This window comes from Acipenser ruthenus, chromosome 16 (genome assembly GCF_902713425.1).
Source record: "Acipenser ruthenus chromosome 16, fAciRut3.2 maternal haplotype, whole genome shotgun sequence".
Classification (NCBI taxonomy): Eukaryota; Metazoa; Chordata; class Actinopteri; order Acipenseriformes; family Acipenseridae; genus Acipenser; species Acipenser ruthenus.
This window is the reverse complement of record NC_081204.1, coordinates 7,052,653-7,069,481: the sequence shown is the minus strand read 5'-3', so window position 1 is coordinate 7,069,481 and position 16,829 is coordinate 7,052,653. Positions and strand designations below refer to the sequence as shown.

Sequence of the window (16,829 nt, the reverse complement as noted above, 5' to 3'; positions counted from 1 at the left end):
CTTTGCATTTAAAATACCGGCATTAATAATAGGAAGTCATATTGGATGAGTCACAGTATATTACTTTAAAGTATAGCAATATATGCTCAATATACAGATGATTTTTTTCTGTTTCTGTAGATTTGTTTTCCAAATTGAATAAATACGTGTATTTTTTTTATTAACAATAACGGTAAACAAAACTAGAATACAAATGATTAATAATAATAATACTAATAATAACTAGTGAAACAACTATTTTTAATATATGTGAAATGGAACTGTTACTGTACTTTATTACAGTGTACTTTGAGCAAGGCTGAAATGCAATGTGCAGAGGTATTAAGAAGACTAGCGGTCTCTACAGCGCCATCTGTTAACTAATCATATCGCTTACCGGCGCCTAGTTTCCGGTTATGGCGACTTGCTGTTACAGTCCTATCAAATTGCTACAAGGTAAGTGAAGAATGAAACAGTTTAGCATAATAAGTGCATGTATATAAACGACTTAACAATGCAATTCGCAATGTATCCTCCCACTTCTTGGGCTCTTGTAATAAAAAGCTTATCGATCCGGAAAAAACAATGTTACTGTATTTCTAAAGGAATTACCAGTACAGTAAAAAGTGCATGCTTATTTTAGAATGTATCGGCAGGGAAATATTTAATTGTTTAAAAGATAACAGAATTTCACCTTAAAAATGTGTTACATCATGTGTAGAGAAACTCAAGGCAGATGCTGATGTACAACAGGAGTTTTTATTCTTTTTCTTTTTTTTCTTTTTTTTTGTTTGCATACTTTAAAGTTTAATTTCAACAGTTATTCTTTGGGGTTTTGTCACTCGACCGTTTAAGATTTTCATAAACCACTGACAATATGATGAAACCGAGTCATGACTTGTAACAGTACGCATTTCTTTGTAGCAGAAGTTGTGCATTGTCTTGTTGAAGAAGTTGAACTTGATGCATGAAAAAAAAGACATTTACCAGCCGTTGGCTTGTTTATGCTGTACTACTAGTTTGTTTAATCCATATCTCATTTGATATTGTTGATTTTGTTTAAAAACAAACAAAAAACCCCGATTTATTAAGTTGCTCATGTAGCAACAGTAAACCTGATCATTTGGAATTTACAGTACACTTTCCCCACGCTATGGGTCTTACTGCAATGTTCTCGCCTGTCAGGAATTACATTAATTTCTCTTGCAGTAAATACTGATTTTGGAATTGAGTCTGCAGGGTTTTTTTTTTTTAGTTTGTTTTGTTTTTTTTAATTACACGCTCTCGATGACAGCTAACTAGTCTTTTATTAGTGATCAGCCGTCGTTTGGGAAGGTGAAGAACAGTAATACAGCTGCTAGCTGCTAGGAACATGTTCCCAGCATGTCACTGCAGTCTGTGTAATGCACGTGGTTCAGTAATACAGCCTGGTATTTATTACTATGTATTGAAACATGTATCTTTACTTTGACAGAAAATACAGACGTCTCTTCGGCATTGTGGACGGGTGCAATAGTTTGATGTGTTCTGGTCATTTACCATGTTGGTGCTGGTAGCATTTGGCCTACTGCTTGGTGGTATTGTGGTCGACATGGAAGAGGAAAGTAACATGGAAGGGTCGCCAGATAAACAGTTATTTAACTACAGCAGCATTGCCCTACCAGAAGAACACATTCCTTATTTTTTGCACAATAACAAGCACATTGCCAACGTCTGTAAAGACGATCTTCTTTGTCCATTTAAAGTAGGTATCTATCTATGTGTCATATATATATATATATATATATATATATATATATATATATATATATATATATATATATATATATGTAATAAAAAAAGTAACTGAATTAAAAATATTTTCTTAGTAAATACATACTTTTAAAAAGTTTCCAACCTGCTTCTCTCAAATAGTCATACTTGAGACTTATCCAAACAAATATTAGCATGACTCACAGCACATACATTCTTTAACTGTTCATTCTAAACCATTAATCTACTCTAACAGAGCACTTTTTTTTTGGCAGGAGTATTTAAAGACATCTAAATCATGCTGGGGTTATGAGAAAGACTGTTTGCCAGAAAACAGATTCAGCAACCCTGTGTGTTCCAGTTTGGATTCAGGATGGTGTGTATTTTTATACCTGTACTGTGCTCAAAATAAAGGCTTCACGTTCCTTGCTGCCCTGTTTTTTAATTATGTGATGTGTGTTATTTAAAAATAAAAGGGAGACACCTACAATTGCATCATTTGGCCATCTGGAGGCACTGTGTGCAATGTTAAAATCTCAATCAAACGTTTTTTTTTTCATTTAAAACAGGGCTAGTACAATTCAAGCAGCAGAGGATATTTTCTGGAAGCAAGCTGACTTTGGCTATGTACAAGAACGTCTGAATGAAATGAAAACCTTGTGTAAACCGATCAAACCAGTAAGGTGTTTTTCAATTCTTCAAGATCACCAGGCCTCTTTTCACTTGACTAACGCCAGATCTTCACAAAAACCTGCTGCAACCCATTTTAGGAAGCTCTGTCTGATTATTTGTTGACTGTTTCCTGTTATGTCTGTTTCATAATGATATTGTGATTGGCCACCTTCAAATTCCTTTACAAAAGACAAATAAAACAATGGAGTGTTTGAAGGTGTTGGGCCCACCAAAACCAAAAACAACTCATTTGAGAGCAAGGTTTACATGCAACAAATCATTGAATACTTGTACAGTCTGACAATACAATCCCCTATCTACTGTACAATTTCTTAAAACTAGGAAGGCTTCCACTTCTGATGTACCTTAACGTACAATTTAGACTGGTAGTAATATATACTACCATGTATAATAAATTATATTCTGAGGATACATTTTGGCAAACATATTAGCTGCTACAGGCAGCTTCAGATTCAACTTGAATTCAATAGTTAATGAAGAGATTCTGCATGTTAACTATACATGTGACTGTGTCCTCTTTGTTTTCCAGGGAGATTCTTCCCTCTCCTGTACCAGCTTCACCCGATACTGCAGAGGAACAAACCTGTATCTCGACCTCAGACATCCGAGAAGAAGTCATGACAGGTCACTGAACTCAAAATGAATAAAGCAAACTTAGAAAGGGAACTGGATGGGCAGTTATACTATTTATACAAGTATCTGACTGACATAGTAAATAGAAAAGCACAATATTCCATAATTGTATTTATCTGCTGGATAACAGTAAGGCATCACCTTTGGTTAATGTTTCCTTGTACATATTGGTTTTGTTTTACAGATATAAGGAGGATTTTCTCCAAGCCGGTGAGATTGGAGGGCACTGTCAACTTGACAAGAAGGCCCTCTTGTCCGAGGGAGAGCACAAGAGCCCACTGCAGTCTTGGTAAAATGATACACATAAATCTTATACAGCACAACATTATACTATCCATTTTCAGCAGTTTTGAATAGCAGTGTAATTTTTAGTGATATAATCTGATTTGCAAAATCTTACGGCACTATTGAACACAACCTAAAATGACAAAATAAATAAATAAGATGCTCAGCTAATGACTGCTATTGATGTATGTTGGCACCAGTGTGACCAAACAATTAGCCTGCTGTCAGATATTGCTGACTTTACACTGACAAATGATATGTTAAGCTTTTTGCAAGTGATTTATTATTGAATGTTTTCAGAGTGTGCTTGTGTAATATTTTAACAGCGTTTCTATTAAAATCACATTTTTTATAGGTTTGCAGAACTGCAAACATATTCTGAACTGAACTTTCACCCTATGGATGATGGCAAATGTGACCTCATTATTGAAAAGCCAACCTTTTTCATGAAATTGGATGCAGGTAGGGCAATTTTGTTTTCAGAAGGCATAGTTTGTGGTAATAATATTGATTCTGTAAGACGCCATTACAGTGTATTTTCCTGGATCCCCTATGCAGGCCACCTAAGCATTATGAGGCTATATTTTTTGAAAGCTGATGTTGTATAATTTATATTGTATATGTAAACTTGTATGGCATACTATTATTATTCACAGCAAGCAATGCATATAATGAAGTAATAACCAAAAATCAATGTGTTTTAATAACAGTGTGGTGCCCGAGTGATAGGCAGAGATGAAAATGGCCAGAATAATCACTTCAGCTAGACAAATGATTTGCTTGGTGATGTTTCTTCACATTTCTCTTGACTGAAAGTTCTGTACAAAAATAAAACACACACACAGTACTGGGTCTTACAGTTGAATATACGATGGGTAATTTATCTTACTATTTCTAGAAGGTTCTGTGTGTGGTAGTACATTACTACGTATACTTTCATTAGATTTTCACAGGTTTTACATGCTTTCTTATTTTTCTTCTTTTTATCAGATTACACATTATGGACAGCCTAAGGCTTTCTGTATTGTGTGTAATCCTGTTACCTGAATAATGTTCTCTTTGGAATGTGATTGTGTAAATATTCTTTCCTTAGGGGTCAACATGTATCACCATTTCTGTGATTTTGTCAACCTTTATATAACTCAACACATCAACAATTCCTTTTCTACTGATGTGAACATTGTCATGTGGGATACAGTAAGTGCTGACTTATCACTGCTTTTACTTTGTGTTCAGTTTACTCGAAATGCTCTAATTAAGTAAATGTGCTGTGTCAGCCCTCAAGCTCCAAAGGGAACAGTGCCTACGAAATGATCTTAAATTATCTTCAATTACAATACAATAGTAGCACTAGAGGAGTGATCTGTGGTCCATGGGAGTTGGTGCATTGGTAACATCAATTACATTGCAATACCAATGGTACCACATCAGTCTCAGAGTGAATGTATATGTCCATTGTTCCAAATCTAATGTCTTAACATTGCTGGTAATGTGGTGGGCTGCTACTGGTTTTTGCTAAGATTACTTGCAGGTTATACACTGACAAAATAATGGTATTCCAATAGGGTTTTTCATTATGTGAATCTTTAAAGGTTACACAGCAGAAATGTAGGTTGATAATATATTATCCAGCCACTGAAAACTCTTTTGAATTCTGATTCAAAGAACCAAGGCTCACTTTTTCAACTTAATATTCTTGAAACTAGCTTACTTTCCAAAAAGTTTTTTTTTTTTTTTTTTTTTTTAATATATTTTATATATAAGACCTATAGCAACATAAGTGTACCTCCACTTAACCTTATTAGCTATGTAAGAGATAATGCTTAAGGGAATTGAATTTATGAGTCAGTAACAGACTCCCCCAGGCTATGTAAAGACAGAGGCTGCAGGCTAAGCTGTTTGCTGTGTCCGATACTCTGGTCTGGCCGTTTTTTGTAGTGCATTGCAGGATCGAAGCGTCAACACTTTCCCCTTAAGAATAACTGCTATTGTATAAAAGTTATTTTTCTTCTCTTTTTTTTTAATTAAAGCAGGCTATGCAGACAGTTATTGTTGTTGCAATTCAGTTTGGTTTGCCACAATCATAGCATTAGCCATTTAGAGTATAGAGTTTATTGTTCCAAAACTATAATATTAATAATTGCTGTGCATGACCCTCTGTAATATTTTTGTTCTGTTTGCCTTTATTTTTCAAATAAATATTAAACTACAAGGGTTAACAGCCCTATTAAAGAATTATTTAAAACATTACCCAAACTTGCTGAATCGAATATCTTCATACATTGACCAATAAAATGATACAGCAGAAGAGAAAATCTGTGCTGTTAACTGTTTCCCTTATTCTTTTGTTTTACAAGGTGTAGGAAGGCGACAGAGAAGGGAAATGGGAGTTCCTTTCATTAGCAAAACACGATGCGTCTAACAGTCAAAGCCTATTTGATTACAATGGCTCTGTAGTAACAGTGAAGCATGGGGTAAATGGAAAAGTATTCACTGTCAAAAAATAAAGTCCTTGAAACATGGACCGATTTTGAGAAAAATGGCTTGAACTTTGCTAGGATCAAGGTCTTTGTCAGTGCAACCATATGGCCGGGGGTTCCTGTAAGCTGATAAGAGGGATCGGAAATTAGTCTTGTTGTATTCTTACAGAAGAACAAAACAATCACACTTGCCACCGGATTCTGCAGTTTATTTTTAGTGGGCTGCAAAAATAATGTATGAGGGTGGTAACAATGGTACTGTTTTTTTTTTTTTTAATATGGGATTTTCAAATGGTCAAGTTAAACCAGACACAATCAGAACTAAAGTAACAGCAGCTCACCTGTTTCTAGTTGCCTTGCCTGAGTGATCATATGAAGCTCATGAAGTATAATACAGTGTACTTAATCAGTAATATAGTGGGCCTTATTAATAAAACGTTAAGGACTGTTAGAACAAAAGACAAACATTTTGATTAAATAAGTGATGTTTGCAGTTCATGAAGCATTTATCAACAGTTTTTATTGGTTGATTCTAATTTTCTAATCTGAGCTAATGCTTTTAAGTAGTCCTTAAAATAATTCCTTTAAAAAATTGTAAACAATACCAATGACTATTTAAATAAATGAATTTTCTTGGTATAGATCAGTATTTCCACATGCTTTAGGGCGAAAACAAAATGTTAAACAAAAACTTTTACAGCATTTGTAAACATCTTGTAAACCAGAGAGCCGTGACTTCATGACACATCTTTTGTGATGAACACCTGGCATGAAGTAAACCATTCTGTATCATGTTGTTGTATCTTGTTGTATTTTACAGCTCACTGCATGGGTAGACGTGGTCAGTCTTGGAAAAGATGTAATGTCAATGAGTTATATACTTGTAAAATAAGAAACTTGAAATGTACAAAGTGCAGAATGCATGGTGGTGTACTGATCTGCTGTTCTTCTGATCTGCAGAGTGCTTATGGATATGGGGACTTATTTAATGACACATGGAAGGCCTTTACTGATTATGAAATTAGACATCTCAAAAGTTATGACTCTAAAAGGGTAATCACAGTTTTTATTTTCAATTTAAAAACATCCTTATGGTATTCAATCATGTTATTTTATTACGGTTTCTTTTGCAACATTTACATCAGGTGTGCTTCAGGGATGCAGTTTTTGCGTTACTTCCACGGATGAGATATGGTCTATTTTACAACACACCACTAGTAAGTAATTAAAGGGTTATCTGTATCAAGGCTACAGAAATATGCTTATGATAGGTGATCCACGAATCAGTAAAGTGTTGATTGGTCTGCGATTAAAAGATTTAACTGAACTGTAGTCAATCAACAACTGGCTTTGTAAATCATTGGTATGCCAGGGAATGCATTGAAGTCTAATTCATCTGCTGGCAAACTGAACCCGTTTAGAGATTAATGATAGTTGAAACGGCTATCTGATTACAACTTAATTACGGAATTTGCTTTCACAAATGTGTTTGAAGTAGAATGCTTCTAACTAGTTTCTCCATTCACTTTTATAGTGCACTTGTATTGAAGCCTCTCCCACCAATTGTGACCCAAAGTCATGGCACATGTATTGATCAGTGTACTAATATACATCATTTTTGTCAAAGCCCAGTATACAATTTGGACCAAAATCCAGTGACGATGAGAAGTGGATATCTGGATGAATAGAATTGAAGTGTCTGGATGTTTTCTGGTTGTCTGTAGTAGCTTTTCACACATGGGTTTTGAATTACAGATCTCTGACTGTCACAGTGCTGGGATGTTCAGAGCATTCTCCCAACATGTCCTACAAAGATTACAAATCATGCAGGAAGGGCCTAAGGTAAGGTGATAACAAGGCACTGACCTTTATAGTAACGTTTAAATGGATCCAGTCTTTATGACTGAGAAATCCTGCAATAAGAGCCTCATTGAATATTCACAAATCCTATAAACAGTCAACAGCTGTTTCCTTGAAATTGTCGGCAGTTAAAAAGCTCTTTACTACAAATTGCTTTAGAAACCTGCCACTGAGCTCTCTTTTGTTTTCCATGAAATAACAGCCATTTTTTATCACTCAAATTTGGATTCGTAATTGATTTTACTTTTATGAATAATGTTCTAAACTCCATGTGCTTAAATATTTCAGCAGTTCTTTGTTGAAATATGATTATGGCTGCATGTTTAGGTATAGCCTACTGGAAATACAAAGTGTTTAAATTAATATTTTTCAATGACAAGACAGATTCTGAGCCCCATAGTGAGGCCACAGAGGTGCTTTAAACTGTTGTTTCAGTTCAGTCGCAAATGGTGCTTTTTAAATGTGATGACTGACACAAAGTTAATCTAAATGATACATTATTTAAGACATCTTTGATATTTCATGCCCATACCAATATGCTCTTTGTAATGCTAAACTCAATGTTAACCTTTTTATTGTTTTTGACTGCTATACTTGAATACACTAGATGGCAATGTTGTACAAAAAAAGAGAGCGCTGTGTTAAATGGGAGCATTATGCATGGTAGTTTGAGTTGTCTGATGAAGAAGCTTACTCCATTAATCTGCTTTCTTTGGTCTCAGGAAGGGAAAATACGAGTCACCTTTTTAGCACGTAGTACAGAATACCGGAGGATTTTAAATCAGAATGAGGTTAGTTTTACATTTACTCGCCATCAATAAATGTATTATTTCATAGAAAGAAAAATATTTATGTTTTAAAATGTACACCATGAAATGTATATATATATATATATATATATATATATATATATATATATATATGCATTTTTTAGAGTGAAATATCTATATTTATAATACCAACATAAACATTTTTTTTGTTTGTTTTACAGCTCTTAAATGCACTGAAAACAGTGTCTTTCTTTGAAATACAAGAAGTAGATTACAAATACAAGTAAGTACTGGTCATATTTTGTTTAATAAGTTCACAAAAATGTGCTTTTTTTCAAGAATGATTTGTATTGTAGTAAAAGAAATACAAATTCAAAAGCTGATCCCATAATTTCATGCTGTATACTACCAAGCTAAATACTGTACAAGGCTGATAGCAAGCCAAGCAAATTTAAAGGTTAAAAATGTGTCTGATTGTAAGTTTGAAAAAACAAATCTTGATTTTAGTAGTTTAAAAGTAGAATAGAAAATGCTGTGCTGGTCCATATACACATTTTTTTGTTGTTTTGTTTAATGATACCGTTTAATAATACCAGCTGAATATGTATATAAAAGACATCAGTTTAATAGCTAAAAGAAGAAATCTGTAGAAAGTTAGATACAATATTACTGTACAATGCTATGTACGATATTATACAAGAATACATGATTGTTGAAAATAAATTTAATGGCACATTTTTGTCTTTCAAATTTATAGGGACATTGGATTTTTAGAGCAGCTTAAAATAACACACAACTCTGATATTTTTATTGGCATCCATGGAGCTGGACTCACACATCTGATGTTTCTTCCTGACTGGGCTGTCATTTTTGAACTGTATGTTGTATGTTTTTCACTCCACAATATCATTTTTTCTGTGGTTTTAATACAGTATCCATCAGAATAGAAAACTATTACTACATGCAAATAAATAATGCAACATCTATGGAAGGGTCTCGTCTCATTAGATTGTAAAACCTGTATGATGATCACCAGATAAAACAAAACAGAAATTCATCCTTTATATTCTTCACCCAGTAGACTGATATAAACTTTAGAAGGAAATGTAAAAGGTTTGCATGATTAGATAGTACATCAGAGCATGCTTTGTGACACTAATATGCAATAAATGATGCCAGAGTGTACCTGTTTGTGCAGATATAACTGTCTGGATGAATTCTGCTATCTGGATTTGGCTAGACTGCGAGGACTGCACTACGTGACTTGGCAGAAGAAGGACAAAGTTATTCCTCAGGACAAGGTACTGTATGAAGACTGTGCATGTCTGTGTCAGTGTCATGCTACCAATTTTAAACTGGAGCTAGTTACTGTGTGTGCATCAGGATTTATTACGTGCATTTATAATGCGATGTCAGTCTAAAACCTGTAGTATATGACTTTGGGGGGTTTGAACAAGCTGACGCAGTTTTGCTGTTTTATTATTTAAATCACACTTTTTTGTGTTTATTCAGGGTCACCATCCTACACTTGGAGAACATCCTAAATTCACAAACTACTTTTTTGATGTGCAAGAGTTCATGCGTCTCGTCCTTTTGGCAGCAGACCATGTTCAGAAGCATCCTAAGTGGCTCTTTAGGCAAAAACACGACGAGCTCTAAAGTGCGCAAGACAAGAAGGAGAAAGGTCCTGAAATGTTCAAGTTGTAAGAAAATAAGTGGGTGTTTTTGAAATTAGGAACAACACACACACACACACACACACACACACACACACACACATACTAGTATACATTATATATGGTCATAGATACAGATTTTTCACAGCTTTACAGATGGTTATTGAGGACTCATTTTTAATGGACCATAAGAGTTCTGTAAAATGATGGCAAAGTCTCTTTATTATTGAGACAATCCCATTGTTTGGCAGTATCTTACAGAAGTTTGCATAGTGGCTCTCTAATATACATAGCTGATACATATCTTGCAGAAATAGACCTGAAATACTTGCATTTGTATTATGTTTTGGAAAATGTAATTTTTATGGATTTAGAGAATTTAATGTATACATATTTATGTATTGAAAAAGGAATGCATAACATATGAACTTTACTGTCCCTTCTTAATCAACCCAAAGTTGTTTAAGAATATTCATAACATTTATGACCAGATTTACTCTCCACTCCAAAAACAGAACCACTTCTTGATGGAATAAAGGTAGTGTCAGTACATTGCAGCAGAGAATTAGTTTTATAATTTTTCTGGCACTTTGCAGACTACAGCAGAAAAATTGCACTATCTGGAAAAAAAATATTTTTCTTTATTTCGTTTAATAATTAAAAAGTTATACTTTAAAACACCTTATTATCCCCCTATGATAAGGATACATGGGTGGTGCTTGTACATATGTATGTTACATTTACATATCTAGTAACAAACAATTGGGATAAAACTATTTATCACAAATTATTTTAGGTATCATAAAATTGGGATGAATTGTGCAATCTCTCTAGAATGTTAGCCATTATGAGATTTATGCACAACATGAAGCTTTTGAACATTTACTCATTAGATGTCAGTAAGCATCATAATGCTATGTTTGTCTCTTTAATGGAATGTTCTACAATAGTAACAGGCAGGTGATTCATTCTGACTACTTAATACAGTGAAATTCTGTCTAAAAAGTTTTATTTGAAAGGTTTATAATCAGGAATATGATGCTGTTTCAGTTTAACTGAAAAGCAGTTCATATGTAGTCATTTTTAAGACTTTCGGGAAAGCAATGGACTTTTCTGGATTAGCCGTTTATGTGAAACAAGTGGATCAGCGCATGATCAAACTAAATAACCAGAATTCAAGTTTAAAACCCTTTCCATCCTTTCTTCAAGCAGCATTGCATTATTTGCACAGAAACAAACAGAACTGTATGCACCTCTGTATTTTTTGCACACACTATTTTATTTACCCTTGCATTCTTTATAGATAAATTAATATGTTAGACACAATGTTTAAAATACATTGCTTTACCATTCCTAAAACTTGAACTGTACTCTAGTTTGGTATTACACCAGCAATAATGTTTTCAGATGATTGCCTAGTATATATGACTTGTGAGGTCCTGTTTGGGTGATTATCACTTCTCTCTTGATCTTATCCAGTATATTAAGGTGTGATTTGTATTGGTATATTTATTTGTATTTTATGTTCATATTTAAAAGTTTAAAATATATATAAAAAATATTATTGGTAAAGTTACTTTTGTAGCGCCTTTTGGCAATTCTGAAATAACGTGTATTTTAAGGTGATTTATGAGGATTCTTACATGGACAATTAGGTGGGAGCCTATATCACTGATTGCTGAACGAAGTATATTGCCTTCTTTCCCAATGCCCTCATCTCGTTAACCATGCTGAGGCTGCAAATCGTTAGCCTGCTGAAACAGCTGATCAGCTGCAGTTTCTTACTTGAACAAGTTATCATTTTCTTTGCAACCCATGTAAAACATTATTTGATTGTTATTTATTGGAAATTGTTGTCCTGTAATTAAAACAAAGACTTTCCACTAGATGGTGCTGTCATTCTATCACCAGAGAATAAGAACAGGTTTTAAAATGCACTAATGTATATGGATTTTGTGAAACAAATGGAACCCTAACCTGAGTTTTATATTTCATACAGAAGGATAAAGATAGCTAGTTTTTTGGTTCGTGTTGAACTAAAAACAATAGAGCACATGATGGACTTGTAATATAATTTTCTATCTAAATGTGGGTCTTCATTTAGGTAACTTGTTACTCAAGTTCCAGATCTTTCAATTATAGTAACATTTATTTTGCTTCTATACAAATCCAAATGTATATGAAGATTTGTGATTTATTAGGTCACTAAAATGTTAATAGACCCTCATAGTGTATGTGAACTATTATTTTATTTTGTGTCTGTAGTAAAATTAGTAGATTTTTTTTTTTGTTGTGGGTTATTGATTTTTTCTTTTTTTTTTTTACAGTACTGTTCAATTTTTAATGTAGTGTATTTTGGAACTGACAGCATGCATTCTCTAATGTAACCCTGTGATAAAAACATCGCAATGCACACACTTTTACTCGTTTATGAAAGGCTGTGGTGAAGACAGGCTTCATTATGTCTGGTAAAAGATAACCCATTTATAATTTAAAAGTCTGTAAACATCTAAAGTGTTAGATAAACCTACAGTGTAACCTGACAGAGAGTGAATGTAGACAATAAACCACTTGATTGATAATCACATTACACCACAACTCTCATGCCCTTCCCTGGAAGGAAATGTATGCAGGTCTCAATGTAAAAATTATTAAGGACATATTAGATTTTTCATATCGTATCACTTAACTATCACAGTATTAGTCAAAATACTGGATAGGGGTGATTAATTATGCATTTTTTCAGAGGTGATTTCCTGTAAAGCAGACTAATGCATAGCACAGTAGCACACTATAATAATAAATTAATAATTTATTATGTGCTATTTTTGCTACAGCATGTCAGCTAATGCAGAGTACACAAGAATGGCGTTGGGTTCGGCCTTTGAGAGTCATTATTATGTTTTGCGTGTTCTATGCATTATGCATTTGTTACTGCCTTTTCACAAGGAACTTTAATTTTGTTTTATGTCATCGTTGCTGAGAAAGAAATGTAAAGCATTCTTCTTCAAAGTACTTTTAGTGAAGCCTTTGTCATTTTTGTCAGGTCATGACAACAACTTGCCCAATAAAGTATATGATTCAAAATATCCCTTAATGAAGGGTTCTGCGACCACCTTAAATGAATATTTTATGCATGCATAACATAAATGATATCTGAATTATACATGGCTATTGCATGTGTCAAGACTCCTGACTTCATACTTAAACCCCCTCTCTTGATCAAATTGTTTGCAAATTTGTTTTAATTTTTTAAAACAAACACCTCAAAGTGGAGATTTGTAGAGTCAGGCTACATTATGTTTGCCATTCATTCCCTTCTCTTTGAGTAATCGTCTGCCCTTTTAACATGGAGATGCATTACCTTGCTGATGTATTGAGTCAGTCTTACAAAATATATTTATTGTTAACATTGTTTGCTGAGTGGCTTGAATAAAGATTTGAGCTCACTGCCAACCCCATCATCCCCCCGTTATCCATTACTCTCTTCCTCAGGTAGACCTAACCCAATTTATCTTTTAAAGAAAATATGTCTTACTGTTGAAAAGAAGAAATCAATTATCTTTGCTCATTTTACCTTATGGTTTGTAATCAGACCTTATCAGAGAATTGTCTGGAACCAACTCCCCAGTAATGTTGTTGAAGATGACATCCTGGGATCCTTCAAGAAGCTGCTTGATGAGATTCTGGGATCAATAAGCTACTAACAACCAAACAAGCAAGATGGGCTGAATGGCCTCCTCTCATTTGTAAACTTTTCTTATGTTCTTATGAAAGGACGGCATTCAAATATTTCTGCAAGCACTTTTTTTTTTCTTTCTGTCAGTTCAAGTAAATAGGGTTTTATTGATGAAGTGTGAAATAGTATTGTATACATTTTGACCAGATATCACCATAATCCCAGCAGGCTCTTTCTATTTGGTGTTGTTGAGAGAAGACACCCATGTTGATCTCTGAGCTTTACTCAAATTGTACTTAATCGCAACACTAGCCATGAGGAAGTCTTCGTATTGGATTGCCTTGTGGCTGGAATTATCCAATGGCACTAAAATGTATTGATATTTGGCAAGTAAAAATGTCTATAAATAGCTGCTTTTCTGTGGTGTTCAACATTTCTAATTTTGCCATCCGAGTTCAAATTATGTCCCATTTTAAGAGAACTTTATATTTTGTAAGCAGTTTTTTTTTTTTTTTTTTTTTGCAAACGGGCTAGTATTGTCACTGACCTTCTGGTGAAGATTCTGGTAGTTAAGATCATAACTTGGCAAATGATTAGTTTCCCCATGAACTTCTGTCTTTTATCAATTTATTGTGCATTACCATACCTACCTGTGATTTCATTTCATGTTTTTTTTTTACTATACATTGCTTTTACCTTGACTTACCACTGAAGTTTTATAAGAAAACAAGTATCATGATCGTGTTACGCTCTGGTTATTTAACAGATGAACATTCTTAACTACTGTACAAAAGGCATAGGTCAGTTTAGATAAGTTGAAATGTAAGGCTCTGAATTCTCTGTAACAGTTAATCACATCATGACACTACCTGTTACACCTGGCAACAAAAAAAAGGATTTGCAAACTTCAATGAACGGTAATAACATGATACCAGACAGAAAATGTGACCTCTATATGAGTACACTTTCTGTGCCATAACAAGCTTATCAAACCAGACAGTTCACTAATATATTTCCACACATTGCTGCAGTTAATGCATCTGCTGTGCATCCCTATGAAACAGAGGAATGGAGAGCATTTCTCCTGAAGATTGTTTTCAGAATTTTGACATGTACATCTACAAGCTATTCTAGCTGATAGCACCCATGAAACAAAAGTTATAAAACAAACTGGCATTGGTCTCCTCTAGGTTGTTTGTGATTCATATTTTATAAGATAAAAATCTGGGCTGCAAAAGGTGGTTTAATGTTGTGAATAAATCTGTTTTAGTTAATGTGAGCATATATTTAATGGGGAAAGGGATGTTTCCGTTTAACTACTTATCAAATGGAGCATGGCCAATATCCCTTTTGAAAGTGCCTTTCGAAATTACTGGCCACCCCTAAATGTTAGCACAAAGCACTTAGGTACCCAGTTGATTTGTCCTTTTCAACCCTTCTCTTCAAAACTCCTGCCGTGTTATTTGTACTATTAATACAGTTCATTTGTCACACTGCGTTTATTAAAAGCCCATTTAATGTCACTGGGATGTATGAAATGGGGGGAAATGCAGTACTTTGAGGTGCTATTATCATTTCACTACAATAACCTGTTTAGTTATTCAGAAATCAGCTTGGTGTCCTTCAAGTTATTTTTTTTTTTCATCAAACAGAACTTTTTAGAGGTTATTTCCTGTATTTGAAGAAACCATGAACTACATCCAGGGTTCTTTATACCAAAGAATGTAAAATAATGCACACAATTTTGACTGAAGAATGTGTCGATCAAATTATTATCAGCCCATTGTCAAGGAGTATGATCCCATTCAGCAACAGGGACCGACATACCTATTGTTCCAGCATTGCTGTAGGTCATTTTCAATGGTTCCTATGGATGATTGATACTGTAGGTAAGTCAATGTGCATATATAACAAAAGTCTTATCCCAAAGCAACTGTACCCTTCCTCCCTTATACCTTCTGCCTCTTTTTGCTTTACAGTTCTCAACTCTGAGTGGCGTTTATCAGTAAAAAGGGGGCATTTATAGTTTAAAGCTTTTTACAAAAATACTTTCATACTTCACGGTCTTATCAGGTCATTTGTTAGCAACACTAGGTGAACCATTATTTTTAATTTTTTTCAAATTCATAGTGACTTTATTAGATGCATATGCTGTAAGAAGCAGTGAGTGTGTTGATTGGTTATGCTGGTTAAAGAAGACCCTAAAATCAAAGGATTGTTGTTACCCTTTATTTAAATATGTGATGAGTACAAGAAACTAGTAAGTTTGGTTCCATCTCTTCACCAGCCGCTGCTGGAAGTTTCAGCAGGGTTAATTAATGCTGTCCTATGTAATCAACCATATACAATACACACTTGCAGTAGGACATTTTAAATTGTTTAGACCACATTTCCTGAAGCAGCGTCCTATAATTTGATTTGTACAAACGTATTGGATTTCTAGAACTACGACCGGCTAAGAATACTGGCTGAAAATATTGTAATCAGTTGGGAGAGACACGACTTAACTCAAAGCTAATTAGACATACTGGTAAATACTTACTCAAATTAATACCGAAGAAAACACATGGGACTAATTCCAAAAGACCTTCAGTTTCAAAGCATTGGATATAGACGATTTCTAATTCCCTACTTGCTGTAATGTCATTGGCCTGGGATAAGGAGGAAACAACAGATGGAGTTTGATTAATTTTGTAATGACGGGAAAAGCTTGTTCTGCCAACCTCAGATCTTAAAGTGTTGTGGGTGGGCGTTGCATATATAAAACAGAACAGTCCACTGTTTGCATTTTTTTCGTTCATTCAATATTATGTGTCGTTAACTGAGCTCAATTCGACTGCCTGCTACAATCAAATATTAATTCTAAAGTACCACTTATTTATTATTTACATGCTGTAATTACTTATTTGTGCATTTCCCTCTGTTATTCACGACTTTCTTGAATTTTCAATACTTCTCTATTGTCACCAAGCAACACTGGATAACTTTGTCACAGCCTCTCAGAGTCTTATTCAGTATTCAA

General features: G+C 34.1%; 1 protein-coding gene across 2 annotated transcripts; it reads left to right on the top strand.

The window, feature by feature from the left end:
* Positions 1-376: 376 nt before the first annotated feature.
* LOC117411963 (EGF domain-specific O-linked N-acetylglucosamine transferase-like) lies at positions 377-13,225 on the top strand. Of its 2 annotated transcripts, XM_034903610.2 has the most exons (16): positions 377-435; positions 1,454-1,723; positions 2,007-2,107; positions 2,301-2,409; positions 2,954-3,048; positions 3,242-3,346; positions 3,698-3,804; positions 4,436-4,539; positions 6,783-6,875; positions 6,968-7,039; positions 7,578-7,664; positions 8,405-8,473; positions 8,674-8,735; positions 9,210-9,329; positions 9,651-9,753; positions 9,965-13,225. In XM_034903610.2, exons 2-16 carry the CDS (start codon positions 1,520-1,522, stop codon positions 10,109-10,111), a joined length of 1,578 nt encoding a protein of 525 aa, XP_034759501.1. In that variant the 5' UTR covers positions 377-435; positions 1,454-1,519; the 3' UTR covers positions 10,112-13,225. The 2 variants fall into 2 exon arrangements, with proteins under 2 accessions (XP_034759501.1, XP_033875746.2); XM_034019855.3 differs by lacking the exon at positions 6,968-7,039.
* Positions 13,226-16,829: the final 3,604 nt, after the last annotated feature.

Bases quoted from the DNA above. Each gene is read 5' to 3' on its own strand.
- LOC117411963 (XM_034903610.2), top strand. From the start codon at position 1,520: ATGTTGGTGCTGGTAGCATTTGGCCTACTGCTTGGTGGTATTGTGGTC. The intron at 2,108-2,300 runs GTGTGTATTTTT...CATTTAAAACAG, and splicing joins TCCAGTTTGGATTCAGGATG to GGCTAGTACAATTCAAGCAG. The intron at 4,540-6,782 runs GTAAGTGCTGAC...TCTGATCTGCAG, and splicing joins ACATTGTCATGTGGGATACA to AGTGCTTATGGATATGGGGA.